This window comes from Erythrolamprus reginae, chromosome 10 (assembly GCF_031021105.1).
Source record: "Erythrolamprus reginae isolate rEryReg1 chromosome 10, rEryReg1.hap1, whole genome shotgun sequence".
NCBI classification, from domain to species: Eukaryota; Metazoa; Chordata; class Lepidosauria; order Squamata; family Dipsadidae; genus Erythrolamprus; species Erythrolamprus reginae.
In genome coordinates, this window is record NC_091959.1 from 15,481,529 (window position 1) to 15,500,987 (window position 19,459).

General features: G+C 40.6%; 1 protein-coding gene across 4 annotated transcripts in view; it reads right to left on the reverse strand.

Annotated features, from left to right (window-relative positions):
- Positions 1 to 8,334: 8,334 nt before the first annotated feature.
- The window catches only part of DENND4A (DENN domain containing 4A), a 128,883-nt gene continuing 117,758 nt past the window's right edge, over positions 8,335 to 19,459 (reverse strand). For all 4 annotated transcript variants that reach the window (XM_070762668.1, XM_070762667.1, XM_070762665.1 and 1 more), the window contains 5 exons: positions 17,290 to 17,544; positions 15,889 to 16,006; positions 13,413 to 13,575; positions 10,894 to 10,958; positions 8,335 to 9,071 (listed from right to left, as the gene is read on the reverse strand). In XM_070762668.1, the coding sequence (XP_070618769.1) occupies positions 8,935 to 9,071; positions 10,894 to 10,958; positions 13,413 to 13,575; positions 15,889 to 16,006; positions 17,290 to 17,544 (738 nt within the window). In that variant the 3' untranslated portion in view covers positions 8,335 to 8,934. The remainder of the gene's footprint in view (positions 9,072 to 10,893; positions 10,959 to 13,412; positions 13,576 to 15,888; positions 16,007 to 17,289; positions 17,545 to 19,459) is intronic.

A 19,459-nucleotide genomic window follows, 5' to 3' on the forward strand; every position in this document is an offset into this window, starting at 1 on the left:
TAGAAGATATAGGAATAAAATATATCAATTAAAGAATAGAAGAAGAGATATAGGAATAGAAGGAAAGGTATATAACTCTATAACCTCTATAACCTTCATCATGTATTTTACTATGTGTATATAGATATATACCCACTAAAACCATTGTGTATTGGACTAAACAAATAAATAAAAAAATAGTATAGGAGATATAGGAGAGCAATGGGACAGGGGACGGAAGTCAAGTCTTAAGCTGTTCAAGTCTAAGCTGTCAAGGGCAGGAATTGCTCATTTTTTAAAATTTCAATTTACAGACAAACATTTAGCTGCTGAGTTGGTTTATTTTATAAGATAAAATGAAAAATGAAATAAAAACCGATGGGTTCATTTAACTGGCTGATCTCCTGCCCAAAGTTATAGAGTGATGCTCTAATTCCTAAACAGGAACAATTCCAATTCCTAAACAAAATAGCAAAATGCTTGGTTGTCCTCTCCTCTCTTTGGAAGAGCTTTATAGCTCCAGCTGCCTTAAGAAAGTTCAAAAGATCCATCTCATCCTGGGCACCCTCTTTTTTGAACCATTAACACCTGGCAGATGGTACAGGATAATAAAAATAAGGACAAATAGGCTGAAAAACAGCTTCTATCCCAGAGTAGTAACTATATTGAATTCTACTGTATAGTGCAATATTAACGCAATATTATGTTTTCAATTCAATTGTGTAGAACGTGAAAGAGGTGTGTTTTTATAGTTACAATGTACACTAAAGATGGCATTTAATTTCGTTGCATGAGATGCAATGACAATAAACTGTCTAACTAATATTGCTAAGAAAACCATCCTAAATGCACGCGAGTTGCCAAGGGCCTGAAGTTTGATCAAGTTTGATCAAGTGCAAGGACCGGCTTGCAAACCACTTTTCTCAGTACCTTCATAACATTGAATGACGCAAAGTGGTTAAGGGGGCCGCGATGATTCAGCAGTTAAAAATGCTGAGGTTGTCACCTTACAGCTCAGGTTCAAGACCGGAGCGTGGTGTGATGGGATGAGCTCTTGTTACTCACCCCAGCTCCTGCCCACCTAGCAGTTTGAAAGCATGTAAACCTGATTAGATAAATAGGTACCACTTTGGTGGGAAGATAACACTGTTCGGTGCACCTTAGCGTGTAGCCATGTTGGCCACACAACTACAGAAAAGTCTTTGAACAATGTTGGTTCCCTCGGCAAGGAAACAGATGAGCACCGATCTGTAAAGTCAGACATATCTGGATAAGTAAACCTTCACCTAAAAACTAATGGTTGTAAGTTGAGAACTGCTTCTGTTCAGAAGGCATTACAAAAACATGTGCAGAACCTTAAGCCCTGGGAAGGGGCGTAGTATGTAGGAGAGACTCAAGTTGGCCCTTGAGATATATAGAAGGGAAGACACAAGGTTCTGTTACTTATATACAGTACAGTGTAGTTAGAGTCTGTAATAATTGAAGTCAGCCTTGGTCTGGTCTACCTTGCAGGGCTGACACTGTAGTTTGTGCTAGAAATATAAAGCAGAAAATGAAAAAAAATAGCAATTGAAGACAGCAGGTAATTTCTGTTACATCCTGGACATAAATTATTTCGACTCAAAACGTCGCAACAGAGCACTGCACAACAAGACAACTAGACACAAGAATAGTTTTTCCCCAAACGCCATCACTCTGCTAAACAAATAATTCCCTCACCACTGTCAAACTATTCACTAAGGCTGCATTACTATTACTATCAGTGTTCTAATCTTTTCTATCACCCATATCTTCCTCCAGGTACTTATGACGGTAACTTGTTGTCTGTATCCTTAGTGTATATTAATATTATTTCCTGATTATTTCCTATGACAACCATTACGTGTTATACCTCATGATTCTTGACAAATGTATCTTTTATGAGAGCATCTGCACCAAAGACAAATTCCTTGTGTGTCTAATCACACTTGGCCAACAAAGAATTCTATTCTATTCTGTTCCATTCCATTCTATCCGCTCTCAATAAGAAAACCTTATGAAGACTGAAAATAAGTGTAAAGACATAACAAGTACATCCACTTGATAACAAAAAATACTGACAAGCACCTTTTTTTCAACTTTTCTTTATTGAGTCTTTGTAAAACTTCAAAGTCTTTTTTTCCCTCTCTATGACATTTGAGGGAAAAAAATATGTTTTCCCATTGTGAAGATTGAAATATACACCTCAAAATTGACCTACAAATTGAAACCAAAAATAAACACTTGAACTGATGTCCTTTTTTTGGTAAACAAAATGTAAACAGTTCATATGTACAAATCTACAACCATTCCTTTGTGAAAGTGCTCTTTTGCAAGTTAATAAAATGTCTGTTTTGAAATTCCAGTGAGATCATATTTTTGAGAGACAAAACTACTTTCTGGAAACCCACCAATTTTCTTTTTTTCTTTTTGTTTTATATACACATTTACAATGTAATTAGTCTCCATTTCTGTCTTTGGGAGTAAAATTATTTTCTATTGAAATGCTAAGTTGCTAAGATAAATCACTTTATCAGATTCTTGATAAAGCCCTATTTATACATTACAGAATTTTACAAACATTTTGTTCTCTCTAATACCCTGAAACAAACAAAAGGGAAACTGGTTTCATGATGAGTGGAAATACAAAACTGTTCCAAAATATTAGGATAAATCAGGATGCTCAGAGAAGGGAACACCACATTTTCGTCCCCTCTTTTTAAAACTAATAGTAATAAAAAGTCTTGGGTTGCTTTTTAAGGGAATATATAAAACGAGGCAGAATTTCATGGTTTGGTCACCGGAGGCCCCAGAATTGTCTTTCTTCTCCAAAATGAGTATAAACTGAATTAGGAAGGAAGATAAAATTTGGGCTCAACTCTGGTTGGAAGCCTAGGATTACCTGTATTGTTGAATCAAACAGATACGGTCAAGGTAAGGTTCTACTTCCTGAACTTGATGCAATGGATATGTAGATCATTAAATGGTTTAATAGAATAACAGAGTTGGAAGGGACCTTGTAGGTCATCTAGTCCAACCTCCTGCCCAAGCAGGCGACCCTACACCATTTCTGACAAATAGCAGTCCAATCTCTTCTTGAAAGCCTTCATTGATGAAGCTCCCACAACTTCTGAAGGCAACTTCTGTTTCATTGATTGATTGCTCTCATTGTCAAAAAATTCCCTCTCATTTCTAGGTTGAATCACCCCTTGTTCAGTTTCCATCCATTATTCCTTGTCTGGCCTCCAGGTACCTTGGAAAATAGTTTGACCCCCTCTTCTGTGTGGCAGATATGGAAGACATAACCATTTATGTCCGAATGTTGGTGACTTTATAGGCAAGTCTTCTCCATGCTACCCTATCAAGCACAGCTTCTTTCAAATTGTTGGACTCAAATTGTTGGACTTTGCATCAGATTTGATTTGATCAATGCAGCGAGTTCCTTCTTTGCCCCGTCTTTTTGTTCCACTAACCCATTCCTGGCATCGTTGCCTTCTGCAATGAATTCACACGTATGACACGGCCAAAATAATTCGGACCTAGCCTTTTGATTTTAGCTTCTAGTGATATTTCTGGTTTTATATGATTTAACCCCTCTCTGTTAGTTACTCTGGCTGTCCATGAACTGCCAAACTGGGTGGCTGTGAAAGACTCTGTAACTCAGGGGTCCCCAAACCTGGCAATTTTAAGACGTGCGGACTTCAACTCCCAGAATAGAGTTGAGAAGTCTTAAAGTTGCCAGGTTTGAAGACCTCTGCTGTAACTCCTACTTAAACTGAATGATGGGCTCTTTTTTTAGTAGCAGCATGGTATTTTTGCTGCACTTTGATTCAACCACACCTAAAGAGGAGCTGGCAGGAAGTGCTTTAATTAGAACGAGACTACAGGGTAGTCCTCGACTTACAACACTTCATTTGGTGACTGCTCGAAGTTACAACGGCACTGAAAAAAATGACTTGGGACCATTTTTCACACTTATGACCCTTGCAGCATCCCCATGGTCACATGTGATTTACATTTGGATGCTTGACAACTGGTTCATATTTATGATGGTTGACGTCCCGGGGTCGTTTGCGACCTTCTGACAAGCAAAACCAATGGAAAAATGTTCTTAACAACGGCAGTGATTCACATAACAAATGTGGCAAGAAATGTCTTAAAATGGGACAAAGCTCACTTTAATACATTTTTCAGCAACAGAAATCCTGTTGTGGTTGTAAGTCGAGGACTATCTGTATATTTCCCCCCCGTCATTATACAGATCTCTTGGCTGAAGCAAAACTCCAAGCAAATATTCCTGATCAGGAAGCACGTCTACATTGAGTCTGGCTAGTGCTTCTCTTAATCCCTCAATTACAGCTCAGGAAGAAGCCGAACCTTCCTTCCATCATGGCTGTAAAATACTATAAAATAGTGGCTTTCATAGGAGTTTGGAAGCTGGCACCTTCTAAGAGAGTCCTCTATTAGCAACTGCCTTATTTAATGGCCATCCATAGTTACAACAGCAGCTATATGAGCAATTCCTACTTTCATAGATTGGTAAAGCAAAGGAAGGTGGACGTCAGATCATAAGCACATGGTGGGTTTTCTTTTTTCTGCTTCACTTAACGACCAAATGGTCCCAACTGTGGTCACTAAACAAGGATGACCTGCAGGCAGTGCACAAATGTAATACTGTAGGCCAGTGATGGCGAACCCGTGGCACGGGCGCCACAGGTGGCATGCAGAGCCATATCCATTGGCACATGAGCCGTTGCCCTAGCTCAGCTCCAATGTTTATGTGTGTTCAGCCAGCTGATTTTTGGCTCACACAGAGGCTCTGGGAGGGTGTTTTGGCTTCCAGAGAGCCTACGGGGGGGATGAATAAGGGTTTTTTTACCCTCCCCCTGGCTCCAGGGAAGCCTCTGGAGCCTGGGGAGGATGAAACAGAAGCCTACTGGGCCCACCGGAAGTTGGGAAACAGGTCACTTCCTGCCTCCAGAGAGCCTTTGGGGGATGGGGGAAGCTGTTTTCACCCTCCCCAGACATTGAATTATGGGCGTGAGCACCCGTGTATGTGCGATAATGCGCATACACGCTCTTTCAACACCCGAGGGAAAAAAGCTTCGTCATCACTGCTGTAGGTGCTTACATTTGTTTCCTCAGGAAATACAATAACTTAGGAACTGTACAGGGAAATGAACAGACACATATCCCAAACATTGCTAAATCACTGGCAGTAAGCGAGTTTGGAGATTTAAGATATCCAGCTTTAACGTACAATTCCTAGAGAAGACCGTCTAAAAATTCAACGATAAATAAAAGTTGGATGCTCAACTGTAGAAAAAGTCTGGTTCACCAGGGAAATTGACAGGAGACTTGCAAGAAGAAAAATCTAGCTCCATTGTCCCTTAGAATTCTTATAGTTTTCCGTAATATATTTCCCAATTTAAGTTTCTTTAAATCAGGGGTGTCAAACTCATGTCGTTACGTGACGTATTGGGACTGCCCCCCCCCCCGGAAGTGAGCATGGCCAGCATGTGAAGTGTTCATGGCCCAGAGGCCATGAGTTTGATGTGCTCTAAATAGATGGACAAACGCTGTTTAAAACCTTCAAAAGCAAAGGGAACTGATGGAATCAAAATAATTAAATTACAGTGGTACCTCATCTTACGAACGCCTCTTCTAACGAACTTTTCAAGATACAAACCCGGTGTTTAAGATTTTTTTGCCTCTTCTTCCGAACTATTTTCACCTTACGAACCCAAGCCGCTGCTGCTGGGATGAAGGGGTTTCTTCCCCCCCCCCTTTTTTGAAGAAAGAAAAGGGAGGGGCGGCTTGGAGGGGGAAAAGACTGCATTTAAATAACTAGGAGAACAGCTTGTTTGCAGGCACTGAAAGAGTGTCTTTTGAAGAAAGAAAAGGGAGGGGCGGCTTGGAGGGGGAAAAGACTGCATTTAAATAACTAGGAGAACAGCTTGTTTGCAGGCACTGAAAGAGTGTCTTTTGAAGAAAGAAAAGGGAGGGGCGGCTTGGAGGGGGAAAAGACTGCATTTAAATAACTAGGAGAACAGCTTGTTTGCAGGCACTGAAAGAGTGTCTTTTGAAGAAAGAAAAGGGAGGGGCGGCTTGGAGGGGGAAAAGACTGCATTTAAATAACTAGGAGAACAGCGTGTTTGCAGGCACTGAAAGAGTGTCTTTTGAAGAAAGAAAAGGGAGGGGCGGCTTGGAGGGGGAAAAGACTGCATTTAAATAACTAGGAGAACAGCTTGTTTGCAGGCACTGAAAGAGTGTCTTTTGAAGAAAGAAAAGGGAGGGGCGGCTTGGAGGGGGAAAAGACTGCATTTAAATAACTAGGAGAACAGCGTGTTTGCAGGCACTGAAAGGGTGTCTTTTGAAGAAAGAAAAGGGAGGGGCGGCTTGGAGGGGGGAAAGACTGCATTTAAATAACTAGGAGAACAGCGTGTTTGCAGGCACTGAAAGAGTGTCTTTTGAAGAGAGAAAAGGGAGAGGCGCCCCCCTTGCCTTTCTTCCTTCCCACTCACCCTTTAGCCTAGCCTTGCTTCTTCCACCTGCCCCCTTTAGCTGCTCCTCCCTGCCCTCTGTTCGCCTCCCTTCTAAAGTTTGGGATTTTCCTGAAGGATTTGCACGCATTATTTGCTTTTACATTGATTCCTATGGGAAACATTGCTTCATCTTACAAACTTTTCACCTTACGAACCTCCTCCTGGAACCAATTAAGTTCGTATCATGAGGTACCACTCGGAGAGGGGCGGCATACAAATCTAAATAATAAATAAATTAAGATGTAGTGGGACAGCAGAGAGATGACCTTAAAAAAAGAAGAAGCTAAATTAGCATCTATTGTACTATATTTGGGGGATCAGTTAGAAATCCCGGCCTCTTGGCAAGTATGCAAACTCAAAAATAACCGTGGGAAAAGGGAAGAGGACATAACGTTTTCATCTTGTTGAAAAGGAAACTAGTGGATCTGTGTCCACGGAGTCACTCTATGACTTCAAATTTTTATAAAACTATTTTTTTTCCTGGATTAAGTATACATCTTCATCCCTTCGTTATTCGTAGGGACTTGAATCTGATAAAATCTGCCTTTATATTAGATCTGAGGTCTCCAAACCTGGCAAATTTAATATTTGTGGAGTTGTAACTCCCAGAATTGCCCAGCCAGCTTATGCTGGTTGGGGAATTCTGGGAGTTGAACTCCACAAGTCTTAATGTTGTCAAGTTTGGAGTTTATATATCTTTTTCTTTTAATATTAGATTTGTTCTACTGTTATATTGCCTTTTATTATTGTTGTGAGCCGACCCGAGTCTTCGGAGAGGGGCGGCATACAAATCTAATAAATTATTATTATTATTAGTTTGAAGACTCCTGAATTGGATAATCAGAAAGATGAAACCATAAGAATAATGTTTTGGAGATGTGGAGGGAGGGATTGCTAAATCCTGCGAACGGAGCCCCCGCCTGCAACTCCTGAAATCAACCATGTCATATTTCAAGGATCCCTTGTGCCCAACACAGGGAAGACATGGTCGCTTCTAGATGCTATTCCCATCTTTCCTAAGCCCTGCAAAGCATCTTTGGCAGTGCACAGGATCTGAATTTGAAGCACTGCACACCTCTGGCAGACACACATCTAATTCTCCATCAATATGCCACCTTGGAATATGGGAGGCCAAATCCTCTGGTTCCTAGGAAAATCAAGAAGCATGGACACAAGAAACAGAAAGAAAAAAGGCGCAATACTGAGTATTTGCAGCCTTCCAAACTCTCCGCTCCTCGCTTGAATATACAGATAGTCCTTGACTTACAACTGTTCCTTTAAGCGACGGTCCAAAGTTACAACAGTGCTAAAAAAATGTACGGTGTTTGCAATGTCCTGGGATCGTATGATCACTACCTCTGACCTCTCCAGCTGGTTTATGACATGCAAAGTCAGTGGGAAAAGCTAGATTAATTTAACAACTGACATAGCAGTGGCAGTGATTTGCTTAACAACGTGGACAAAAGGTTGTAACATCAAGTGCGACCCACTTAAACAATTGCTTCACTTAGCAATGGGAATGCTGGTCTCAACTGTGGTCGTAAGTCAAGGACTACCTATAAGGAGAAGCATGCACTGTCCTCTCCAGCCCTCTTTAAACTGTTCTTTGTGATGATTTGCGATAGCTTCTGATAGTCAGAATTTTTTAACAGAAAAATATTGGAGAAATATCAACTTCAAACATTCAAAGTGTGACAAATCGAATTGACTTCTGAAAGCTTCCTATGACTCAGCCAGCAATACTTGTCAGCTAAAATGAGCTAGGTAAATATAGATTTTGCAGAACAGGAGATAGAGTACTGAAAGTTCTGTATTACATTTTTTTTTTTAAAGCAAAAATGAAAGAAGCGTTTCTTTAGAAAAAAAGGGGGGGGGGGACGGGGGACGGACACCACACCTGTTGCTATACACAACAATATTCTGAAAAGTATTGTTTAGGCAACAAAGTCCCTCGGTTCACTCTTGGAATTTAAAAAGTTAAAAAAATATGAACTTGCTATAAATAATTTAAAATCTGTTAGAATATAACTCTCGGCCAGCTTTCTGTAACTTTTCGCACCTTCTCGGCAAAGAGTTTATTTCCAAAGCTTATTTGATGCATGTTCCCTTTCCCAGAATGTTTCTGCTCCACCCTGATTTGCCCTTTTCTGCCACAAAACGCTCCGGGTTCTAAGCCATGTGGCTTGTCTCTGCGTCAAGATGGAGACAGAGAGAGGGGGAGAGAGAGAGAGACCCCCGCTGGAGCCCAGGGATCTTCCGTAATCCCAGGATTGTGTTTCCTGCAGGAATTGCCCCTGTAGACAAAGGCCCCTTTTTCTCAGCGGAGGAAGAGAGTCTGTGGCAGCTGTTGTTGTTCACCCACAAAGCACCTCGTGATGCGCCTTGGTTCCCTCTAAAGATACGGCTCCCCAAATGTCTTTCGACACTCCATCACGCCGGTGCTAGGGGGCCGATCACAGTTGTGGGTGTTCTTGACCTGATTTGTGGTGAGACGATCGTAAGCCATCTTGTATTCTCTGTCGAAAGCATCTGGAGGGAGAGGAAGAAAATATCCGTAGCGTGGGGTTAGGTAGGCAGGCAGGCAGATTAAATAGGTAATTACAGTGTTCCCTCGATTTTCGCCGGGGATGCGTTCCGAGACTGCCTGCGAAAGTCGAATTTCCGCGAAGTATATATGCGGAAGTAAATATACCATTTTTGGCTATGGACAGTATCAAAAGCCATCCCTTAGCACTTTAAACCCCTAAATTACCATTTCCCATTCCCTTAACAACAATTTACTCACCATTATTATTGGTATTCACCATTGAATAAGACACTTAGTAATCCTGATATTTATAAACATAATTATTTATTAACAATAATTATTTTTTTTGTTATTTATTTGCAAAAATTATTAGTTTTGCGATGATGTATGATGTCATCGGGTGGGAAAAACCGTGGTATAGAAAAAAACCTGCGAAGTATTTTTTAATTAATATTTTTTGAAAAACCGTGGTATAGGCGATTCGCGAAGTTTGAACCCGTGAAAATCGAGGGAACACTGTGTATATATATATATATACAGCAACAGCAACAGCGTTGGAAGGGAGGCAGTTTCCTTAGGCAGGAAACCCTACACTACTTCAGACAAATGGTTATCCAACATCTCCTCAAAAACCTCCAGTGTTGGACCATTCACAACTTCTGAAGGCAAGCTGTTCCACTGATTAATTGTTCTAATTAGCCATACCTTCTCACTGGGATTTGAACGTATGTTGTATGTATATATGTATACAGAGAGAGAGAAAGAAAATGAGAGAACCAGGTAGATAGATAATAAATGATAACAGATAGCTGATAAACAGAAATAAATAAATAGGTTAGAAATAGAGACACAAATGGAAGAGATAGGTGATAGAGATTGAGATGACAAATGTGTGTATGTGTGTGTGAGAGATAGATAAATGTATACACACATAAAGGCACACCCACACCTATATATATATATATATATATATATATATATATATATATATATATATATATATATAAATATAAATATATATATATATTATATATATATATATATATAATATATATAATATATATATATATATATATATATATATATATATATATATATATATATATATATATATATATATATATATAAATCTAGCCACACACAAAAACATACCTAGTCAAAAATATATAAGAAGATGTGTAGTTTAAAAACTCATGTTTTAAAGTCCTCTTCTTCTTGTGAGGCTTATTTGCAGGCAGCACAGGAAGTCTCTGACTTATGACCATTCCTTTTACAACCATCCAACGTTATGACAGCGCTGAAAAGAAGTGGCCCACGACCAGTAATGGATCGATTTGAAAAGTAGCATATTTTCAAGCAATGCTGGAAAGCTTTTCTCCCTAGCAATTAACCTTAGCTACCCTTCAGGCTGGAACTAGGATGGCATATTTGAGATAATAACCATCGCTGGAAAGAGATGTTAATTCAGCCTGAAACAGCATCAAGGCTGGGAAAATGGGAAAATTTTCTCCCTCTATCAAAAAACAAAAAAAAAAGCCAGAGTTTGCAATTGTAGATTATTTTCTGGGGAAAGTATTTTTGCGCAGAGAAGCAAACTCAGTCAACTTTACACAAGCTTCTCTACCTGATTTTCTGAAACCAGACTTCCCCCGTCATTGGCTCAAATCTATTCCTTATTTTGGAGAACAGAAAGGATGAAATACCTGTGTGTCATATTAAGAGGACTGTATACTTTTCAAACACAAATATGTTTTCCAAGCTCAGAAGCAATAGCTTGCAGTAAACATTTAATGCAGACTTAGAAGAACATCAATGGCAGCTTACCTATATCGATATTATCTCTTCCGAGAGCAACGAGAGAGAGAAATAGTATCTCTCTATAAAGACTCCTGAAATAAAACAAAACAAAATGAGAAAGCTTTATCTTTCAGTCACTGCTTTAAATCCGCTATACCAGATTGGGTATTAGTATTAAGATACTGTGCTGCAAATAATTTGAGGGTTTCCCCCCCCCCAACATCAGTAAGATACTGTTGATTTTTAACAAAATACAGTGATCCCCCGAGTTTCGCGATCTCGATCATTGCGAAACGCTATATCGCGATTTTTCCACCCGATGACGTCACTCCCTTCCTTTCTCATCTTTCTTTCTCTCTCTCTTTCTCTCTCTTGCTTCTTCCTCTCTCACACTCTCTTCCTCCCTCTCTCATCTCTTTCTTTCCTTCTCTCTCTTTCTCTATCTCTCCCCCTCTTGCTCTCGAGCGGCAAGCGAGCAGCCGGGCGGGCGGGCGGGTGGCCGAACGGGCAAGCGGCAAGCGAGCAGCCGGGCGGGCGGCCGAACGGGCAAACGGCAAGCGAGCAGCCGGGCGGGCGGCCGAACGGGCAAGCGATCTTGGGGTTTCCCCTTTGCCTGGGCGGCGGGGAAGACCTAGGGAAGGTTCCTTCGGCCGCCCAACAGCTGATCTGCTCCGCAGCGCGGCAGCAGCGAGGAGCCGAAGATGGGGTTTCCCCGTTTCTGCGCATGTGCGGCCATGGAAAAAGGGGCGTGCATGCGCAGATGGTGTTTTTACTTCCGCACCACTACATCCCAAAATATCGATTATTGCGAGGGGTCTTGGAACGGAACCCTCGCGATAATCGGGGGATCACTGTAATTTCATTTCCATTCTATTCCTCTTGTCCAAGGTGTTCGACCTGTTAGACACATAACACAAAGTACAGGGAGTTCTCAACTTACAACCGTTCATTTAATGACCATTCGAAAAAAGCTACTTATGATCGTTTTGTACAACTATGACCCTCGTGGTCACATTATCAAAATTCTGACAAGCTTGGCGATTGGTTCATCTTAATGGCGGTCAAGTGTCTCGGGAGTCACTTGATCACATTTTGTGACCATCTGACAAGCAAAGTGTGATGTATTGTCCCCGGGGTGGAGGGTTATTATATTAGTTTATTATGTGATTATTCTCTTTTATTACTTTTATTGTTTTATATATGGTCTTTATATTCCTGTAAGGTGCCTTGAGTCACCATGGGCGAATAGGTGGCAATACAAATTTCCTAAAATAACATAAATAAAATAAAGACAATGAGGGAAGCCAGATTTACCTAACAACCGTGTTACTAATTTAACAATGAGCTATTTATTTATTTATTTATTTATTTATTCATTCATTCATTCATTCATTCATTCTTTCATTCATTCATTCATTCATTCATTCATTCATTCATTCATTCATTCATTCATTCATTCATTCATTAGATTTGGATGCCACCCCTCTCCGTAGACTCGGGGCGGCTCACAGCAACAATAAAACAATGTACAACAAATCTAATAATTTTAAAAAACACTAAAAAACCCATTATTAAAAACAAACATGGACACAAACATACCATGCATAAACTGTATAGGCCCGGGGGAGATGTCTCAATTCCCCCAGGAATTGCAGGAACTCATTTAATAACTGACAAATGGAGCGAAGCTCGCTTAAAAAATTTCTCATTTAGCAGCAAAAATCTGGTGTTCCATTGTGGTTGTATATCAATGACACCTGACTAAGTTTTCTGGGTGCTGTAGAATTGTCTTCCAAAATTCTAGTTGGGCCGTTTTTCGCCGTCTCCACGGTTCAGGAGGCTTTCCTGAAGCCTGGGGAGAGTGAAAACAGCCGAAAAGAAGGTCAAAAATCAGCTGGTCAACATACACATATGCGCTGGAGCTGACATTCGGCAACGCCTCATGTGCCCTCGGACATGGCTCTGCGTGCCATCTGTGTCACGTGTGCCATAGGTTCACTCATCACTGCTTTATACCACTCCAGACATATGGCTATCTAGTCTCGTTTTGAAAACCTCCACAGATGGAGCACCATTCATTCATTCATTCATTCATTCATTCATTCATTCATTCATTCATTCGTTCACTTATTAGATTTGTATGCCGATTAATCGGCATACAAATCTAATAAATAAATAAATAAACAAACAAACAAACAAATAAATAATTAATTAATTATTTTTTTAAAAAAAACAACAGATTTTCAGACTTTGGTCTTAGAAACATAGAAACATAGAAGTCTGACGGCAGAAAAAGACCTCATGGTCCATCTAGTCTGCCCTTATACTATTTTCTGTATTTTATCTTAGGATGGATATATGTTTATCCCAGGCATGTTTAAATTCAGTTACTGTGGATTTATCTACCACATCTGCTGGAAGTTTGTTCCAAGGATCTACTACTCTTTCAGTGAAATAATATTTTCTCATGTTGCTTTTGATCTTACCCCCAACTAACTTCAGATTGTGTCCCCTTGTTCTTGTGTTCACTTTCCTATTAAACTTACCTCTGCCTTTTGATCTGTGGTCCTTTGTTCAGCCTCTCTAGGATCTGGCTCATTGGTCCGTAGACATCGTTCATCTTAATACTCTTGACCATGCTCCTTAAGAGCTCCTGGTTAAAGAAACTGTCATCCTTTTGCAGTAAACGAACCACCGGGTATTTCTGAGCTGGAGAAAGAAATTTAGAAAGTACAGTGAACAAGAACAACAAGAAGGAAAAAACCCCAAGATTGCCAGATGGTTTTATATATAAGAATATTTATAAAAGAATAAAAGATAAAAGAATATGGTATCAAGGCAATTTTGTGAAGCTGGGGTCCACAAATGAAGTACGACAGGAAACAGCCAGCCATAAGAAAGACGTATGAATTGTAAGCTAAGGAATATTGAAGGCCAGGTCAGAAAAGGGAGGAAGCTCCAGGAAGTCACCTCCAAATTACTGCAAGAATTCCTAAGGTATATCTCAAAGAAAAAACTATCTCAAAACTAGGACACAAAATAGCTGGCGGGTGGAATGTGTGTCTAGGCAGGATGCTTTGCTGTAAGTTGAAAAGCAACCACATAAAATATACACATATACACACACACACACGCACAACAAGGAGATAAATAATTTCTCAGCAACAGCAAGACATAACACAACACTCACTCTCAAAGACAAGGGTACGGTTTTGACCTGTAAGACAAGAATGGCGTGATCAAACTCTTAATCAGGGGTCCCCAAACTTTTTACACAGGGGGCCAGTTCACTGTCCCTTGGACTGTTGGAGGGCCGGACTATTTAAAAAAACTATGAACAAATTCCTATGCACACACCTTATTTTAACATAAAAACCAAAATGGGAATGTACTATTTAGAGGAGGGGGGAAGAAGTCTGAAATTCATATATGTTTATGTTTTGTTTTTAATTTTCTTTTGTTGACATCTGGCTATACAAGGTTTTCTTGGCTTATGAAAAATGTATAAAGAAAGAAGGAAGCACTTTGGCATAATGGTTAATAAGTTAGAAATATAATTGGTGTTGCACTTTTTGAAGAAACATTAAGGAGGGAATTTAATTAAAAGAAAATGAATGTAACTGGATGACAAAACTAGAAAAAAAAACCTTTGCAACTTTTTTGATGATTGATATTAGTTACTAACAAAATACTGCATTTCATTCATGGAAAATTAGATGGTACACTGTGTTGTTTGAATGTATGTTGAGAGAAATTTTTTAAAAAATTACCTCCCCCCCAAAAACAGTCCTTCCTTCCTCTGTCCCTCCATTCATTTCATTCTTCCTTCCTTCCCTCCTTCCTTCCTCTCCTCCTTCCCTCCCTCTCTTTTCCTTTTCTTCCTTTCTCTCTCTCTTTTCCCTGTGCTTTTGTCACTCACTGGCGGGCTGGATAAATGGCCTCAGTGGGCCGCACATGGCCCACGGGCCGTACTTTGGGGACCGCTGCTCTTAATGCTTATCTGTTCCGGCTTTTGACATGGTGGGAAATCTTTCCCCATAAAATGGTCAAGAATACCGGTAACTTACTTCCCTACAACTAATAAGGGCCCAGAGAGTTGGCCTTCTCCAGGTCCCATCCGCCAAACAATGTCGGCTGGTGGGGCTTCAGGGAGGCAGCTGTGGTAGCTCTGTTGCTTTGGAACCAACTGCCTCTGGAGATTCGGATTATCCCCACCCGGCCGGGATTCAGAAAAGCTGACAAGACTTGGCTTTTCTGGCAGGCGTGGGACTATGAATGAGTGAGTACAGTGGTACCTCTACTTAAGAACTTAATTCGTTCCGTGACCAGGTTCTTAAGTAGAAAGGTTTGTAAGTAGAAGCCATTTTTCCCATAGGAATCAATGTAAAAGCAAATAATGCATGCAAACCCATTAGGAAAGAAATAAAAGTTTGGAATTTGGGTGGGAGGAGAAGGAGGAAGAAGAGGAGGAGGAGAGTCTCTGCCAAAGGAAGAAGGTGTGGTGAGGGGAATAAAAAAAATCCAAAACTTTAAGGCTTAAAAAACAAACAAACCAGGGACTCTGAGGTGGCAAGGTGCCACACACCTCCCATACACTGTGCCAGAGAGAGAAACCCAGGGGGAATGGCAGGAAACTGGCCGGGCCTTTGTACCGCTCTCAAATTTCCTGGGAAATTTTTCCGGGCTCGGGTTCTTAAGTAGAAAATTGTTCTTAAGTAGAGGCAAAAAAATGTTGAACACCCGGTTCTCATCTCGAAAAGTTCTTAAGTAGAGGCGTTCTTAGGTAGAGGTACCACTGTATATAGTCTGCGGAGAAGGGCGGCATACAGATCAAATCAAATCAAATCAAATCAAATCAAATCAAACAATATATATATATGGCTTTTTAGGGATAGAATGGATTTTATATTGCTTTTGTATTTATTGCTCTTTTTGTTATATTGTTGGTAAGCTGCTTTAAGCCACCCAGAGTCCTATTGGAGTTGGGCAGCAGATAAATCCAAATAAATAAATAAAACTTACTCTGGGCATTCCACAGAATATAGAGAGGCTGTCCTAGATCTTTGTGCAGTTTCATATTGTCCCACAACATCTGAATCAAAACATGCTTGCTGTTCTCCAAGATACAGTTTCTGGGTATCTGTAGAGAGGGGGAATGCAAAATATTTTTGAGTACAATTATAAAAGAAAATAAGGCAGCGTCACCCAAAAACTAAGTCATAAGGAATAGGAAATGTGGGGAGGGAAAATGAAATTAGATCGGGATGAGAAGAAGCACTTGAAATTCCAGACTATAGCAAAAATGAATGCTTCGGTACAGATAATCTTACAACAGTTCATTTAGTGATTATTCAAAGTTACAATGGCACTAAAAATGACTTATGACTGTTTTTCATACTTACGACTGGGGTAGCATCCCCATGGTTACATAATCAAGAATCGACAGCTTGGCAACTGTATTAATAACAGTTGCAATATCTACCGTGTTTTCCCGAAAATGAGACAGCATCTTATATTAATTTTTGCTCCCAAAGATGTGCTACGTCTTACTTTCAGGATATGTCTTCTTTTTTTTCAATTAATTGTATCCTGTATCCTGCTGCAGCAAAAATGCATCCAAACACGCAGCCGCATGTTGGATGCCTATTGGATGTGTTTTGAAACTAATCAATGCAGCGTTTGAGGATGCAATTTATGGACAGCAGTGATATGTTCTGTTCAGGAATGTTGCGAAACGAAAGGTCTCCTATGTCTTACTTTCAGGGGATGCCTTATATTAGGCAATTCTATGAAACCTCTCCTATGTCTTACTTTCGGGGGTGACTTATTTTCGGGGAAACAGGGTATGCGTCCTATGTTCCCCTTTTGTGATCTTCTGACCAGCAGTCAATGAGGATGCTGGATCTGTACTACTAACTTAACAACTGTGGCAAAAAAGGGCCACAAAATGGGGCAAAATTCACTCAACAACTGTCTCAGCAACATCATTTTTGAGGTCAGTTGTGGTCGCAAATTGAGGACTGCCTGCCCTTTAACATGATTGTAAAGTATTCTATAGGAAGATTAAAAATTGCATGCATGAGACAAAGCACCCAGTTTAGGTAAAATAAGGTGTGAAAGACCAGGTTCACACACAAAGATTCAATTGAACTAATTTATTGCTAAAAGTCTATGAACAGGAATCTTCTCAATTCAGGGATAGCTGCAGGTTAAAGTCAGATAAGGGTCAACTCAAGGGGAGTTAGAATTGGTTTTCTTGTGACCGTGCATGGATTACAGGCTGATTCCCCTTTTCACTCCGTCCCCAGATTCTGCCACCCTTTCTCCCATAGTTTTTGAAATGAATAACGACCACAAATTATCTATTAGATTCCCCAAACAAAATCGATGCTTACAATTAGCCTGATGTTTTGTTCTCCATACCTTGGAATTTTTATTGCAGTGTTCAGAGGAGAGGATCAATCCAGGCAAGCTACTGGGTAAGTCCAGCCGCCGGAAATACCACACCAGGTTCCAGAAGATGATGGGATGATGGTCCACAAACTCTGCCACGGTGATGACGTGATCTCCTTCGTTTTCCAATAAGCTCTCAAGCTCTTTCCAGACAACGAGAGGACTTAGGTAAGGAACGGTGATGGGCTCTGGGCTAGGAAGATGCCACTCCAGCTGCACGGACTCCTGTGGTGCCATAGAGGACATTAAGAACAAAGGTGAGCGAGAAATCCAGGAGGAATAATCATGAGAAAGGCGTCTTTGGCTGGGGGGACTCTCCTCTTGAATCAATAGAATAGAATAGAATAGAATATATTGGCCAAGTGTAATTGGGCACACGAGGTGTTATGAGTGTCCTTTCTCATTTTCCTGGCTTTAAAATTTCTGCTTTTGATTATTTTTAACTACAGGTAAGGTTTTTGTCTTAGGACACACTGTAAAACCGCATTTTAACAGTTTCTATGGTTCCTTCTTGTTAGTAAAGGGTACATGTTTGTTAGGGATTGCCACTATAAACTTGTACTATCACTTTAACTGTTGAATATTCTAGGCTGGTTCGTCATAAGAGGGCGCCAGTCCTCCTTCCCTCAAATGACGCTGTGACACTCATTTCTGCTCTGTCACTTTTACTTTGCCTGGATGGGGGGGAGTGTATTTTGCTTAGTGCGTATGTTATTGTATTTGCTTAGTGCTTATCAGCTTGTATTTGCTTAGTGCTTTTTATGGAATGTTTACATCTTTTGTCTATATGTAAATAGTACTTATTAAGCATAACTAAGTCTGTGTCTTTGTTTCTTTGGCTTTATCACACACCCACGCTCTGTTAAAATTCTCTGCTTGGTGTATGTCGCAGGTCTCATACCCTAGCTATACCGAGACATACCAACACTTCTCCTAAGGGAGTCTTAGCTGAACAGCTGAACAATAATAAGAAATTAAGTTGCTACCACAATTTACAACTACAAAACCGGGGTGGCGCAGCAGGTAGAGTGCTGTACTGCAGGCAACTGAAGATGACTGTAGATCTGTAGGTCACAAGTTCAAATCTCATCACCAGCTCAAGGTGGACTCAGCCTTCCCTCCTTCCGAGGTGGGTAAAATGAGGACCCGGATTGTGGGGGCAATATGCTGGTTCTGTTAAAAAGTGCTATTGCTAACATGTTGTAAGCTGCCCTGAATCTAAGGAGAAGGGCGGCATTTAAAAAAACCCCTCAAATAAATAAATAAATAAGTAAGTAAGTAAGTAAGTAAGTAAGTAAGTAAGTAAGTAAGTAAGTAAGTAAGTAAGTAAGTAAGTAAGTAAGTAAGTAAGTAAGTAAGTAAGTTGCGGCCCTACCTGGACCGGGACTCATTGCTCACAGTCACTCATGCCCTCATCACCTCGAGGTTCGACTACTGTAATGCTCTCTACATGGGGCTACCTTTGAAAAGTGTTCGGAAACTTCAGATCGTGCAGAATGCAGCTGCGAGAGCAGTCATGGGCTTACCCAGGTATGCCCATGTTTCACCATCACTCCGCAGTCTGCATTGGCTGCCGATCAGTTTCCGGTCACAATTCAAAGTGTTGGTTATGACCTTTAAAGCCCTTCATGGCACTGGACCAGAATATCTCCGAGACCGCCTTCTGCCGCACGAATCCCAGCGACCGATTAGGTCCCACAGAGTGGGCCTCCTCCGGGTCCCGTCAACTAAACAATGCCGGTTGGCGGGCCCCAGGGGGAGAGCCTTCTCTGTGGCGGCACCGGCTCTCTGGAACCAACTCCCCCCGGAGATCAGAACTGCCCCTACTCTTCCTGCCTTCCGTAAACTCCTCAAAACCCACCTTTGCCGTCAGGCATGGGGAAACTAAACATCTTCCCCTGGGCACGTTGAATTTATATATGGTATGCTTGTGTGTGTGTATGTTAGTATAAGGGTTTTTCTTAAATTTATAATATTTTAATTAATTGGATTAATGTATTGGATTGTTTTTTCACTTGTTGTGAGCCGCCCCGAGTTTTCGGAGAGGGGCGGCATACAAATCCAAATAATAAATAAATAAAATAAAATAAAATAAATAAATAAATAAATAAATAAAATACATACATAGATACATAGATAC